Consider the following 14,081-nt stretch of genomic DNA (forward strand, 5'->3'; position numbering starts at 1 on the left):
GGGTGAAGGTTCGTACCTTTTCCAACAGTATTAGCATGTAATTGAACATAAGATTTTATAGGATTTGAACTAAGCATAGCTGATGCAATAGTCTGAAACAGTATCAATGTGATCAACTACCCCTACCCCAACTTAAGTAATGGTTTGTTTCCAAGCAAACTGGAGATGGCATAGAGACTTTGGTTGGTATAAAACAAACAAAAAATAGAAAAATATCTTGGTGTGTTGCTCTAAGAAAAATAAAAGGCATGATAGCGAGGACGGACCATGTGAAAGTCTTATGAATCAGAAAACCAGCACAGACTTGCTAACAGGTGATTTCATTTTACTAGTCGCCCAGCATTCTTATAAACAGTCATGCATATGTGTGGTGAGATGTGGATGGGTGGGGGTAGGCAAAGCATTTTGGGCCAAGCACAGGCAATAATTAGGTCGCATACTGTAGACACATAGAAACGTGACAAGTGTTTACCACATTTCAATGCTATATTGTCATGGTACGTGCATGTGACTCACACCATAGATAGATAGATAGATAGAGAAAATAAAAAAAGTGACTTGAAAGATTTTTGCTTTACTGATATTGCTTCTTGATCATTATTATTAAATGTCTGCATACAGACTACTCTATATATTTGTCTCCAAGACTTTCTGTCTGTGTCTCATTTCTTTGCTGACTAATTTATCCAAAAATCCAGGAACATATGTTATCACACTATCATTTTCACGTTTTTCTGCTCCTTTCCACCATTCTTTCTAGACATAATAAACCAGCATTCGATTGATCTGCATTTTTGTGCAGGTTTTAGTGTTGGGATGGGATTAATTGGAATCGAAAATTGGAAAAATTGAAACATTTGGAGGTACTGGAACCAGAAAAAAATTGTGCCTATTTTCTAATAAAAAAAAAAAAATGATTCTTTTGTCTTTTTTTTTTTTATTTGATTTTATTTAAAGCAAAATCTACTGCTTATAGTAATGAAAATTTGACATAAGGATGCCCTTCCCAACAACTAAACCCTAATCAAATATTAAAAACAACAGTATTCGAAGCTCAAATAAGATCCCGTCAACATGGTTGTATATACTGCTTCATATAAGGAATGATGCACCTTCTCCTAGTGATGTTACCTCAAGTAATAACACTTAGCTGGATATTCCACTATGCCAGATGAATTCTGGTTCTGGAATCTAGTAAGAACAAGACACTGAAAGAAAAATATACAATAAAATATAAAAGAAATTTAGGTTTATAAAAGGCAGAATAATGCAAAGATGCAACAGAGACTCAAATTGAAGAAACTAAAGATATAATTGTGGAACCAGCTCCAGCTATGCAGTTTCACTTTATTGCTTCAATACACACATGTGTGCTAGTAGTGGGACGAGTCCAACATTGTCTCAATTCTGATACAATTACAAATTTCGATTCTTTTAAATTTCTAAATATCGAGTTGTTTTTGGGAGAGTTATTGCAAAAACCATGAAATATGTACATATAATTTCCTAAATGTAGAAATACATTTATGGAGAGGATCTATAGATTTTAGTTTTACTCGTAGTTTAAAATCAATAAATATTTATCATTTCATCATCAATATGAGCCATGCAAAATTAAGTTTTAATTAAAAACAAACAAATAAAAACAATGAAAAGAATTGTTTTTGGCATTGGAAAATAGGCACAAATTTTTCAGATTCTGATTCCCCAAAAAGTTCCGATTTTTTTCGATTCCCGATTAATCATCCCAACACTAATATTTTACATGTAATATGTTCTTACTTGCCTCAAGTAGTCAGGTGGCATATCCATGATGCTATATTTCAGGATGTCTTCCCTTTGTCAGGCATGCGTTTGACTTTAAAATGTGCATGGTGGATCTAAAACTGAATAGCTGGTTCCACCATTATATCTTAACTTGCTTCAGTTTGAGTAGTTTATCAGTTACGTCTCTACATTGTTCTGTTTTCTATAACCCTAAATTATTTTTTTATACACATTAAACAATGCTTCAAGCAAACTACTTAACCTATTATACAATTAAAACATTCAACTGATCAATTGGAGAGAAGAAAATAAATGTTCTTCACTTTTTCTTTTACTAATTCAACGTTTGAGGGATAGAGGATAATCTTGATTGAACACTCACACATCTATGTATCTCATATAGAAATCAAGTGTTAGTCTCAGGCAGGAGCACCTTGATTTCTGAAAACTTAGTTATTGAATTTGTATTATTTGGAATATTAGGACGACTGTTCTCATCTTGAGCATTATTTTAACAATTTTTCGGTCTATGTAACCTCCGACCTTCTTCAGGTGTATCTTGTCGAACTCGGGAATTTTATTTACTTCACAGGGATAGCATGCTCTCCTTCTGTCAGCCATGGCGCAGTGTTTAGAGTACTTGGAAAAATCAATTGTAAAAGTGATATTCTCCTGAAGGTTGAAGGTTCAATTCTCAGTGCGGACGACCGAACAAAATACAATTGCAAATTACTTAGGATCTCTATCCAATCATGGCTGACGAAATGAGAGCATGCTACCCCCATGAAGTAAATAAAGAGTTTCATTCATAATTACGTCCAAATTCCAGAGTTCCTCAAGATACACCTGAAGAAGGTTGGAGGTTACATTGACCAAAACATTGTGAAAATAACACCCAAGATGAGAACAGTAGTGCGAAAATTCCAAATAATATGAATAACCAATCTTCGTCTCAAAAAATTGGTAACATAATATTAGTTATTGAAATCAAATAAAAAACAAAGTAAAATGAATGTAAACGCCTGCCTTCATTTTAAGCCGGCAATTTTAAAAGCAGATTCAATCTCATATTTGAAACATCCTTATCACTTTGAAAACACATCATCTGGATGCATCTGTACATTTTCATTACTGAGATATCAATAAACCAAATAAATGTCCTATATATGCGCATGTTTATACATTTATATGTGCTGGTTTTTATCGCCTTGCCAGATACGGTTTCTCTTCTCCATGTTTTATGAGTGACTGTTTCGTCTAGTAGTCAGCGATTATCTATTTAAGAATGAATAAAACTTTCCATGCATGAAAGACAGAATGGGGGATGTTTGCCGAGGTTTCTTCAAGGTTTTATTTGAGAGAATGTATTTAGGAGAGAAAGGAAAAAAAGAAAGAAAGAGAAACCAAAGGTATCGTAGCTATTTATTTCTTAAACTTAACTTTTTAACTGGAGAAATGAGTGGCACAAACAGACATCGAATGACATTCACCTTTGATTATTCTACATTACAGTGTCTTTCTTTCCGAAGAGTAGACTTGAAAACCTCAGTTTTCTCTCTTCAAAAATGTGACATCATCATTACTCGACTGTTTTGTCTACTGTATTTTGCCCCTGCCTTGTTCCTACATCACCTGTATGTAGGTATGATTCTGTTTGTAAATTTAGGTTATCTTGACATGTATTAATGTACCCTTGTCAAAATTCACACTAGCTAAACTTAATCGGTACTGACATAGGGTCCCTAATATGCAATGCATCCTTGTTTTGACTTTTGAATGGAAATAAAAAATTTCAAGGTGGACAATTCATGAAATACACAAAATCTTTAGCAGAATTTCTAAACTTTACCATTTTCCTTTAGAATTTTGTAAATGTGGATATATAAATCTAATACAAGAGACACACATGTGCATGCATATCTGTACATGTACTCCTATCATAATTATTCTTCATATAAGAAACATGGATAGGACAAAATATGTCAATCTATCAAAGAGGCAAGGATTTTGTTTATCCAGACAATTTAGATTCACAAAAGAATAATTCTTATAACTTCATAACATTTGGATTATTCAGGCTACTGTTCTCAGTTTGACCATCATTTTCACATTTCAGTCATGTAACCTCTGACCTTTATGTGTACCATGTCAAAGTTGGGAATCATTATGAAAATAACACTTCAAGATGAGATCAGTAGTCCAAAGAATCAAAATATGAATTATCAATCCTCATCTCAAAAATTCAGAAACAATGTCTTAAAACTTTTCAAGAATATTATCTGAAGAATCACCAAGAAAAAAAATAGAGAGTTCCACAACACTTGCCCTTGACACAATCTCCTTTATATAAATTAAAAATCATTTGTATTCCCCTGCTGGAATTGCCTAATATGACCAGGATTCTAATGGTCCTTTTCTTTCTGTTGGTTCCTTGATGTGTGAAAGGTGCATAAGAAAATTCAGGTTTTCCATTAATTTATAACAAATGAACAAAAATACTTGATCTTTGCCATGGATATTTAAGACAGAAATTATTTGCTATTTGTCAGTTTAAAGGCTTCAAAATTACTTTTGAATTTGAAGGGTCAGAAAAAAAGAAAACAAGGCTGACAAATCTTTTATTAATAGACACATGTATTCACTTCATAACACTTAAAAATTAAATATATCCTCAGAAATAGTCTATTTACAAATATTTCATATTTTGAAACCAATTTTTTCACTTTCGAGAGCAAGTTACTCAGATGGATTAAATAAAGGTTTCCATTTTAAATTTCATACAGAATCCCGAATCCACCAGAAAAATTCCCAAGATGCACTTAAAGTGCAGAGGTTATATCGACTGAAACCTTGAAAACAGCATCCAAGATGAGAACATTAGTCAAAAAGATCCAGATAATTCAAATTATACATCATTATTTAAAAAATTCTGAAAAATGAAAACACTATATCAAACCAAAGCATGACTTATACACAGCCCGAGCCTCTCTTGGAGATGTATGGACATATGTAATAAAAATTAAAAATTTATTTAGTGCTGAAAATGTTATTTCAAATTTTCAGATAGATTGACTCACTGATATATATATATATATATATATATATATATATATATATATATATATATATGCAAACGCATTAATAATAAAAAAAAAAAAAAAAAAAAGGGTAAGTTTTTTCTAAAAGCTGTACAAAATGATTGGGAATCGAGAGGCAAGTGAGAAATAGCAGTTGGCCACCACGTTTTATCTTTAGTTTTCCCCTCCCCCCCAAATTATTGATTAGCTTTGTTTCTCTCGATTGTAATGGAGCTCAAAGAATGAAGAGTGATTACCTTTGCTGCGGCTAGTCTGCAGTCTTGCCCGAACCCACACCTTTTGGTCAGCAAAAGCAGAGGTCAGTTGTTTGACATCCAAGAGTTGTCGATCGGGCTTCTCAGTGGACTTAATAATTGGTAAGTTTCCATAACGACCCGCAGAAATATCTGTAGTTTCATCCTTAAAAAAAATAATGATTATTAATATCATTAATGCTCAAAGGGTTTTTTATTCAAGAAGAAACAAATATAAATTAGAATTTCTATTGTTCACATATAGAAAATGTACTCAAAATTGACCATTTTCAAAATTGTACACTCATTTATTCGAAAAGTAAAAATGTACTAAAAAAATGTAATACTTGTATGGTTGTTGTTTCTTAGTTGTTAATCCAATAAAACTGTTTATAAGATAATGCTCAATAGAGCTGTATTATAATACAATTTTATTCATACAAGCATCATTAACTACATATATGCACATATGTTTAAGCTGTGACTTTATTTCAGATCAAATATCCTTAGGTTTGTATAAAAAAAATACAATATATACAGATATGAAAACTAAAATAAGAGTGATAAAAAAAAACATTAAAAATTAAAAAGAATTACTTCAATTAGGTTATTATTTGTGTAAAAAGAAAACAATAAAATTAAGAAAAAACATTCAAAATAAATAATAAAGTAATTAAAAGCAACATGAAGACAAATTATGACCATGGGATCATTCTTATTTATTAAAGAATAATTTGTTTTAAATAGCAAAAAAAAAAAAAAACGGGGATAAATAAACCAATTACTGAAATTGTTATTGAGCAAACATAAGTTTAATTTATACATTTGATTTGTAGTGCTAATGTTGGTACATTATACATTGGACAAATAGATAAAAAAAAAGAGTAAAAAAGTAAGATTCAACAGTGTCAACGTTTTAAGTAGCTTTAACAAAATCAGATACATGTCAAATTTTCAAAGTTAAAAGGAAAGTGTTTGACTGAGCTTCAATCTATGGTGCCCCCTCGCCAAACTTTTACAAGAAACACTTGTCTAGCTGAAAACACTATCAATAATTACCCCCACTCTTTATCTGTGCCTAAACTTAAACGTAGATTCCATGATCAAAGTTTTTTTTTCTTAGAATTGCACGCCTGTGGAATTGTCTTCAGTTTTCATGCTTTCCAGCTGTATAATATGGTTGTCTTCAAGCCCAACGTGAACAAGTTTCTGATGAGCCATTACACTTAAGTTAACATATTTACCGAACTTCCATTACTATCGATTACTATATTGTCTTTTGACTATTTTTTCATTCTTTAACCCTTATCCTTGAGTGACCTCTCGGCCTTGATAAGTGGTGATGCCTATGTAAAAAAAATAAATAAAATAAATAAATACATTATGAAGTCATAATGGACTCTCCCTACTCTCTCTCTTTCTCTCCTCTTTCTCTTCTCTAATTATATCAATCTAGTTTGCTTATCGCCACTGTTTATTTACATCAATCTTCCTTCCTCTCACCATTTAACACAGTCACAGTTCAAAATTTTAGTATTCTACAAGATAAACATTTTCAGAATTTGAGTAATATACTAGATTTCCCAAACCTAGACAGTTCGTCTAGTGTATATAATTACTTTTATACCTACAGACACTAATGTTTCTTGCTTATGCAATCATCAGTGCAGGAAATGACAATTGCTACTGATGAGGAGATCACCTTTGATTCCAGGCCACCATCAACTGCGATGAGAATTAAGTGAAATTAACTATAAATGCTAAATACAGGCACACTGTTAAGACTCAATAGTGATCAAACCAGAAATCATGATCTCGCACAAGGCCAGCTGACACAAACAGTGCTCAACTTTAAGAGCTTTCTTCTTTAAGAAGCTAATAATTATAATTATTTTTATACCTACAGACACTAGTGTTTCATGTTTCTGCAATCAGCAGTGCAAGTATATATATATATATACATATATATATATATATATATATATATATATATATTACAATAGAAAAGTGTGAGCATGAAAAGTAACATGGTTAAGATTAAACATGGAAAAGTAAAGAACTAGTTGTTAAAACTGGAAAAGAAAAGGACAAGATATTCTAGTACAAAATATAATAAATTTACAACTTAAAACATTAAGAATTGATTATATAATGTTATAAATTGAATTTAAAAAAATTATTAATGCTGCAATATTTTAAGTTATAAATTTATTATATTTTTTACTAGAATATCTTGTCCTTTTCCAATTTTAACAACTAGTCCTTTACTTTTCCATGTTTAAGTTAACCATATTACTTTTCATGCTCGCATTTTTCTATTGTAATCCATGATTTTTCCAAGCTTCCAATAAAGTGACTTGTTCTTTGTTTAATTTCAATCTTATTTTTTTTGCTCCCATAAACCATAGGTAATAATGTACAGCACTCGTCTCCTTTCATTAAACACTAATTATCTCCCTTTTATGCTTTCATTCTCTTTGAATCACTTGTTACTTCTCTTTTCGAGACAGTAGTGAATTAGTAGCAACAGTAGTCACTGAAGCGACGTGGTTGCTATGGAAACCAGTCATAAAAAGCGTTGCTTACCTCTTTACATTTTTTTTTAACGATTTTGAACACCAGTAAATTCATCATAACTTTTGTTTTACTGAACGAAAATTGAAAACGTGATCTTTAAACTGCAATAATCGTTCGAAATTTGGTAAAAAAAAAAAATGAGTGAGCGGTGAAGCTTTAAAGCAGTTCTAAATGACTAAAACTGCCACTTAACCATATATTCAAACACTGTTTGAATGATGTGTGTGTATATATATATATATATATATATATATATATATATATATATATATATATACACACACACACACACACACACACGCGCATACGATGTTGCAGAAAAATCCGACACTTGACAAAAAGAAACCATTTTCGAGATCTGACAGTTCATTTAACAGTTAAGAGTTACATACATTATTTTTCAATATATTAGATTGAGAAGAAGGTTCTTGCAGAATTTTTTATTTTAATTTAAAATGATGTATTTTCGAAGTTTTTATTATAATATCTTTATATATTATTTTAAAGAGCGTTTTTCACTATCTAATCGTTTAAATTACAATCGTTTTAAAACAATTATATCTTATTTTTAAAACATTGAATATAAGATGGAAAAAAAGCAAATTTGTACAATTTTCTTAATTCAAGCTAGGCCAAAAAGCTGCTGAAACAGCTCGTGATATCAACAAAGCATTTGGCCCAGGATCCACTCCTGAACGCACAGCACAATGGTGATATAAGAACTTTTGTGGCGGCAACGAGTCTTGAAGATGATGAGCATAGTGGTCAGCAATCGGATGTTGATAACAATCACTTTAGAGCCGTAGGTGAAGCCAATAAATGCACAACTGATCGAGAACTTGCTTCTGAATTAGACATAATGTATACAATGATTTCCAACCACTTGCGATATTGGAAAGACAAAAAAAAAAAAAAAAAAAAAAAAACTGGGTGCCTCATGAATTGAATGGCAATAAAGAAACGTTATTCCATCTTTCCTTCTTTTACACAAGAACACTCCGTTTCTTGACCAGGTTATAACTTGCAATGAAAAGTGGGTTCTTTACGACAACCAGCAATGCTCAGCTCAGTGGTTAGATGTTGATGAAGTTCCATGACACTTCCCGAAGTCAGAGTTGCACCAAAAGATGGTCATGTTGACTGTTTTTTTTGTCTGTTAAGTTTTTGAATGCAGGTGAAGCCAATATAGCAGAGAAGTACTGTCAACAAATGGATGAAATGCATCAGAAACTTTGACAACAACTCCCAGTATTAGTCAACAGAAAAAGCCCAATTCTCCTCCATGATAATGCCTGATCATACGTTGCTAAACCAACCCTGCAGAAGTTGAACAAATTAGGCAACGAAACTGCCTCATCCGCTATACTCTCCATACCTCTCACCAACCGACTACTACTTTTTCAAGCATCTCACCAACTTTCTGTGTGAGAAATGCTTCAACAACCTAAGCATTATCAAAAACGCCTGCAGCAACTTCATCACCACCAGAACGCAAGATTTTTAGGTTACTAGCATAGATACACTTGTTTTGAATTGGCAAAAAATGTTAATTCTGATGGTGCTTATTTCGATCAATATATTTTTGTTTCAGCTGAGATGTGTTCATTTGAATTTAAAAGTTAAAAACCACAAGAACTTTTTTGTTAACCTGATAGCTGCTGCCATTTTAACAGGTATTAAATGAGTCACACACTTTGGTGAACATATTTGTTGCAACAAACAACCCCATAATTCCAGACTTCAGAGAGTTAACAGCGTTGTGGGTGTACTTGTTGGTCTTGGCCTCAATCATGCCCTCATGTGGGACCAGTGGTGAAGAAAATTGTTCAGTGGTCATATCTGGGTTGTCTTGATCATGTGCAGGAAAGGAACTCTGCTGAGAGACACCAGAGTATTTGAGATCAATCTCCTCCATCTACGGCTTCACCACACTGAACAACACCTAGTAGATCGCTAACATTTTTTTAAGTGCCGGATTTTGCTGCAAAACATTTTGTATAAAGTTACTGTTCACAGACAATCCATGACTCCATGCCACAGGTCACCTTTGTCCTGTTTTAATGGATGATGTCATACATTTGATACATCATCATATCTGACATTATTCAGAGTTTTAGTAGTATACTAGATTCCAAAGAGTTTAGACAGTGTATTTAGTAGACGACCCATAACCCTTGATCAAGATAACTCCATTTTGATGGATGACATCATGATTTTAAAATTATAATAAAAAATTTTTATTAATAATATATACTAATTTAAAGGTGAATGAAAGATAACATAATTCATGCTATTTCAATTGTTTTTGTACGAGTTAATTTCATGTTCGATTCCATCTCCTCCACCCACAGTGAAAGGGTTTGGCCCCAGAGAAGTCTGACAATAGCTCTGACTTGAACATATCTGCAAATGTGTAGCCAAATAATGCTTGTATAAATGTAAAAAATACCTAATATATGCATATACTTTTTATTCATATTTTTATTTCCTGCCGTTTTTTAACACATTTTTTGTCCTTTCTTCTGATGAAGAGTTACACTCATTAAAATAAAAAAAAAAAAAAAAAACTAACATAACTCTGTATTCTGGTTGTCTAACTATTAATGAAAGAATACGTTAGAATTATCTTTTTAGAAATTAATAAAAATTTGACTGGAATTTAACCTTTATATATATGTGCGTGTGCAGATTATCATATAATGATTAGATCACTCTGACAGACGTTAAAAAGCATTTTTAAAAAAGCGCTTAAATTTCAACAATATTTCTCGCGGTTAACGGTAGCCGAATGGATCTGGTCCTTGCTAATGAAGCCAGAGATGGCTTCTGTTGCCAGGTTCGAATGTATCGACTGGTGTTAATAGTGACACTCTGCATTAATGATTCCAGAAAGGATGAAACACCTGTGTCTGTAAGTATTTAATAATTATTGTAGTAAATAAATATATATATATATATATATATATATATATATTACTAGCACAAGTACCCATTGTTGACTGGGTTTTAAAACAGCTTACAGAAAATGGATTCTGATTTATGAACGTATGATAGGTTATGAAAACGAAGGGTTGTAAATTTGGGTTGAATTTGGGGGTATCAAAACCAAAGCAAAATATGATGAAAGTAAAAATAAAATAGATAAACTCCATAATTTATTATACCATACCTGTTCACACTGAAACACTTATCACAATATTTTGTGGATCTATATTAAAAAAACTTGTTAAACTTTGTGACATATTTCCATTCTATAGAGGTCAGGTGCGAACGAACACCCCATAATTTTATTATACCATACTTCTTCAAACTGAAACATAATTATCAAAGTATACTTACGCAGATAGATATGAAAAGTCTTTATAAAAGTTTGTGCCTATTTCCATTCTATGAAGGCCAGGCGTGACCGCAGACCCCACAATTTTATTATACCATCCCTATTTAAGTTAAAACATACTTATCAAAGTATTCTTATGTACATCTATATCAAAAACACTTGTAAACGTTTTTTTTTTATTTTTTATTTCCAGGCGTGGACCAGGCGCGAACACAGACCCCACAATTTTAATGAACCACCAGATCAAACATACCATTCCTGTGTCTCGATACATCTTCTATCATTATATGGAATCAGTTTTTTAAAATAGTCAACCATATAGGAGCCTACTCGTGACACACACACAGAGCTTTATATTATAGAGTATATATATATATATATATATATATATATATATATATATATTAGTGATGGGACGATTCCAACATTTTTTCCAATTCCAATTAGATTCTGTACTAAATTTTCAATTCCGATACAATTACGAATTCCTATTCTTTATAAATGTCTAAATATTTAACTACAAAAAGATTGTTTTGTCCAGATTACCATAAAAACTGACCTTAAATGTACATATATTTTCTCCAACGTAAAAACATGGTTGTTAGGTGAAGATTTATAAATTTATTTATACTGGTAGTTTAAATCAATAAATATTTATTACTACCAATGGTGAAAAATTTTCTTTTAAAGAATATCAAATAAAAAAGTCACAATTTTTTTCCGATTCTGATACTCCAAAAAGTGTTAATTTTTCCAATTCTTGATTCCAATTAATTGTCCCAACACACACACACACACACACACACACACACACACATTAATATTTATTTATACAAACATGTACAAGCTCCACTACACTGGCATGACAGTTTTTCGATCTGTAGTTATTAATAACTACAGATCTCAAGTGGAAAGTCTGTCTTTTCATTTAGGTGTTCATATTGGAAAAAAAAAAAAAAGAAAATGAAAACCATTTGAATTAAAACCTGAAAGTCATCTGATCGGATTTTAAAATGTTTAAAACAAAAACACACACACGCACATATATATACACACACACACAGTGTCCCCATAGATGAAATATGACCATAAAAACAAAATTTTCAACATCTATAACTTCAGTGGGTTAATTTTTCTTTGTCACTAACTCTTCCAAAAAAATTATCAGTTTTCAAGTATCTCGTTATTATGAATCAGTATTGGGATGGGTATTGTAGCCATGTTATACATGAAGTTAGTATTACATCAAAATAAGGCTTAATTTTTTTTTTCAGATAAAATGAAAAGAATTCTTAGTGAGTTAAAAACAAACTTGCATAAAAAACCATAAAAAGATAACATTATTATTCATCACAGGTGCATATGTCACAAATTATGCTGAACAGCTGGCAACACATTTGTTGGTCAGAGTTGTAAATTTTTGTGTCACATCTCATTACATAACGTGTATTTTTGCTTTATCTTTAAACATGACCTGTATGGAGATGGAAAGTAATGACTCTTTATGAGAATGCAGGTGACTTAATGGATACGAACATGGATTATGGAATCAGCAAGCCAAGTTCAAATCCAATCAAACTTATTACTTACATTTATGTACTAATATCATTTGGGAAATGTATGAACCCCTAAAATCTCTCCATTTATTTATGAATAAAATATGATGAATAATAATCATGTAATCTTTTAATGGATAAAATAGAACATTGTTTAGAGTAGATATCATGATCAAGCATTAAGATTTGATATGTCATTAAACTGACAATAACAAACAAAATTAAACTAGACAGTTCCTCTAATAGTGTATGTATATATATATATATATATATATATATATATATATATATATGCACACACATATACATACATACACACAAGTTAGGTATGAATTTATTTACACATTTATACACACAATGTTAGTTTATAGACTAGTCAAAATACTGTTTTTTGTTTTTTTTACAAAAATAGTTATTCATATTTTATAAACAAATATATCTATTTATTTACATTTTAAGTTTAGATCCATGAAAGAGTCTTTGACAGGAGAATACAGACGATTTTTTTTTAACATGGCGTGCAGTTACTTAGCCACGGTCTTTTATGTCCAATTCCAGCAGTGTGTGCTCCCGTATGCATGTATAAATATAGTTACAAATTTGGAATTAATATAAATTGATATATATATATATATATATATATATATATATATATATTTTTTTTTTTTTTTAATTTGCATTGTGACTGTCTATAAACAATACATTTAGGAAGTGGATATGGATATATGTATATATTAGTGATGAGACAATTCCAATATTATTCTCGATTTTGATATAATTCGCGGTTCAATACTAAATTCCCAATTCCGATTTTTTATAAATCTCTAAATATTTTACTACAAAGTTATTTTAAACAAAATCAAATAAAAAAACAATTGAAAGAATTGTTTTTGCCATCGAAAAATATGCACAAATTTTTTCAATTCCAATTAATCACCCAACACTAATATATTCATATAAAGACTTTTTAGTTCATTTAAATGAACAAAAGTTATGTTACAGTGAAAGCTTTATGCCAAATGAATGGTTTAATATATTTGTGATCATTTTTGCATTACATATTATTGCCTAAAATTCTTTAACTGTACATAAACAGATACTCGATTACTTGGTTTATTGCATCTTATCAAAGATCCCCAAAAATTTCAGCCATATCGGCCCAGTAGTTTCCAAAAAATTATAATGGACAGACAGACTAAGAGAAATTATAGACACAGAAATTTCCTATACTAATGAACATATTATGAATTTTGAGAGAGATACACACACACACACACACACACACACATATATTGTAGAAAATAGAGTAAGTAATATGAGCACATATAAATGATAGCCGTTAGGGGTGCATATATAGAAAGATGTTTAAAAAATTCTGATCGATAATTAAGAATTTCAGAATAAATATTCTCAGCAACATGGTGGACACATTATGTTTTGCAAACTTTACCATCCAAACAATGTGGCCATCCAAACTTTCACACTCATACATAAAAACTTTTAAAATACGTTA

The 14,081-nt window shown here is 31.0% G+C and overlaps 1 protein-coding gene across 1 annotated transcript in view; it reads right to left on the reverse strand.

The window, feature by feature from the left end:
- The window catches only part of LOC145297627 (aspartate--tRNA ligase, cytoplasmic-like), a 200,149-nt gene that overhangs the window by 52,684 nt on the left and 133,384 nt on the right, over nt 1-14,081 (reverse strand). The window contains exon 3 of the mRNA XM_080143713.1: nt 5,102-5,264. Within this exon, the coding sequence (XP_079999839.1) occupies nt 5,102-5,264 (163 nt within the window). The remainder of the gene's footprint in view (nt 1-5,101; nt 5,265-14,081) is intronic.

The sequence above is a fragment of the Euprymna scolopes genome, chromosome 18 (assembly GCF_053919585.1).
Source record: "Euprymna scolopes isolate OS-2025 chromosome 18, ASM5391958v1, whole genome shotgun sequence".
Lineage (NCBI taxonomy): Eukaryota > Metazoa > Mollusca > Cephalopoda > Sepiida > Sepiolidae > Euprymna > Euprymna scolopes.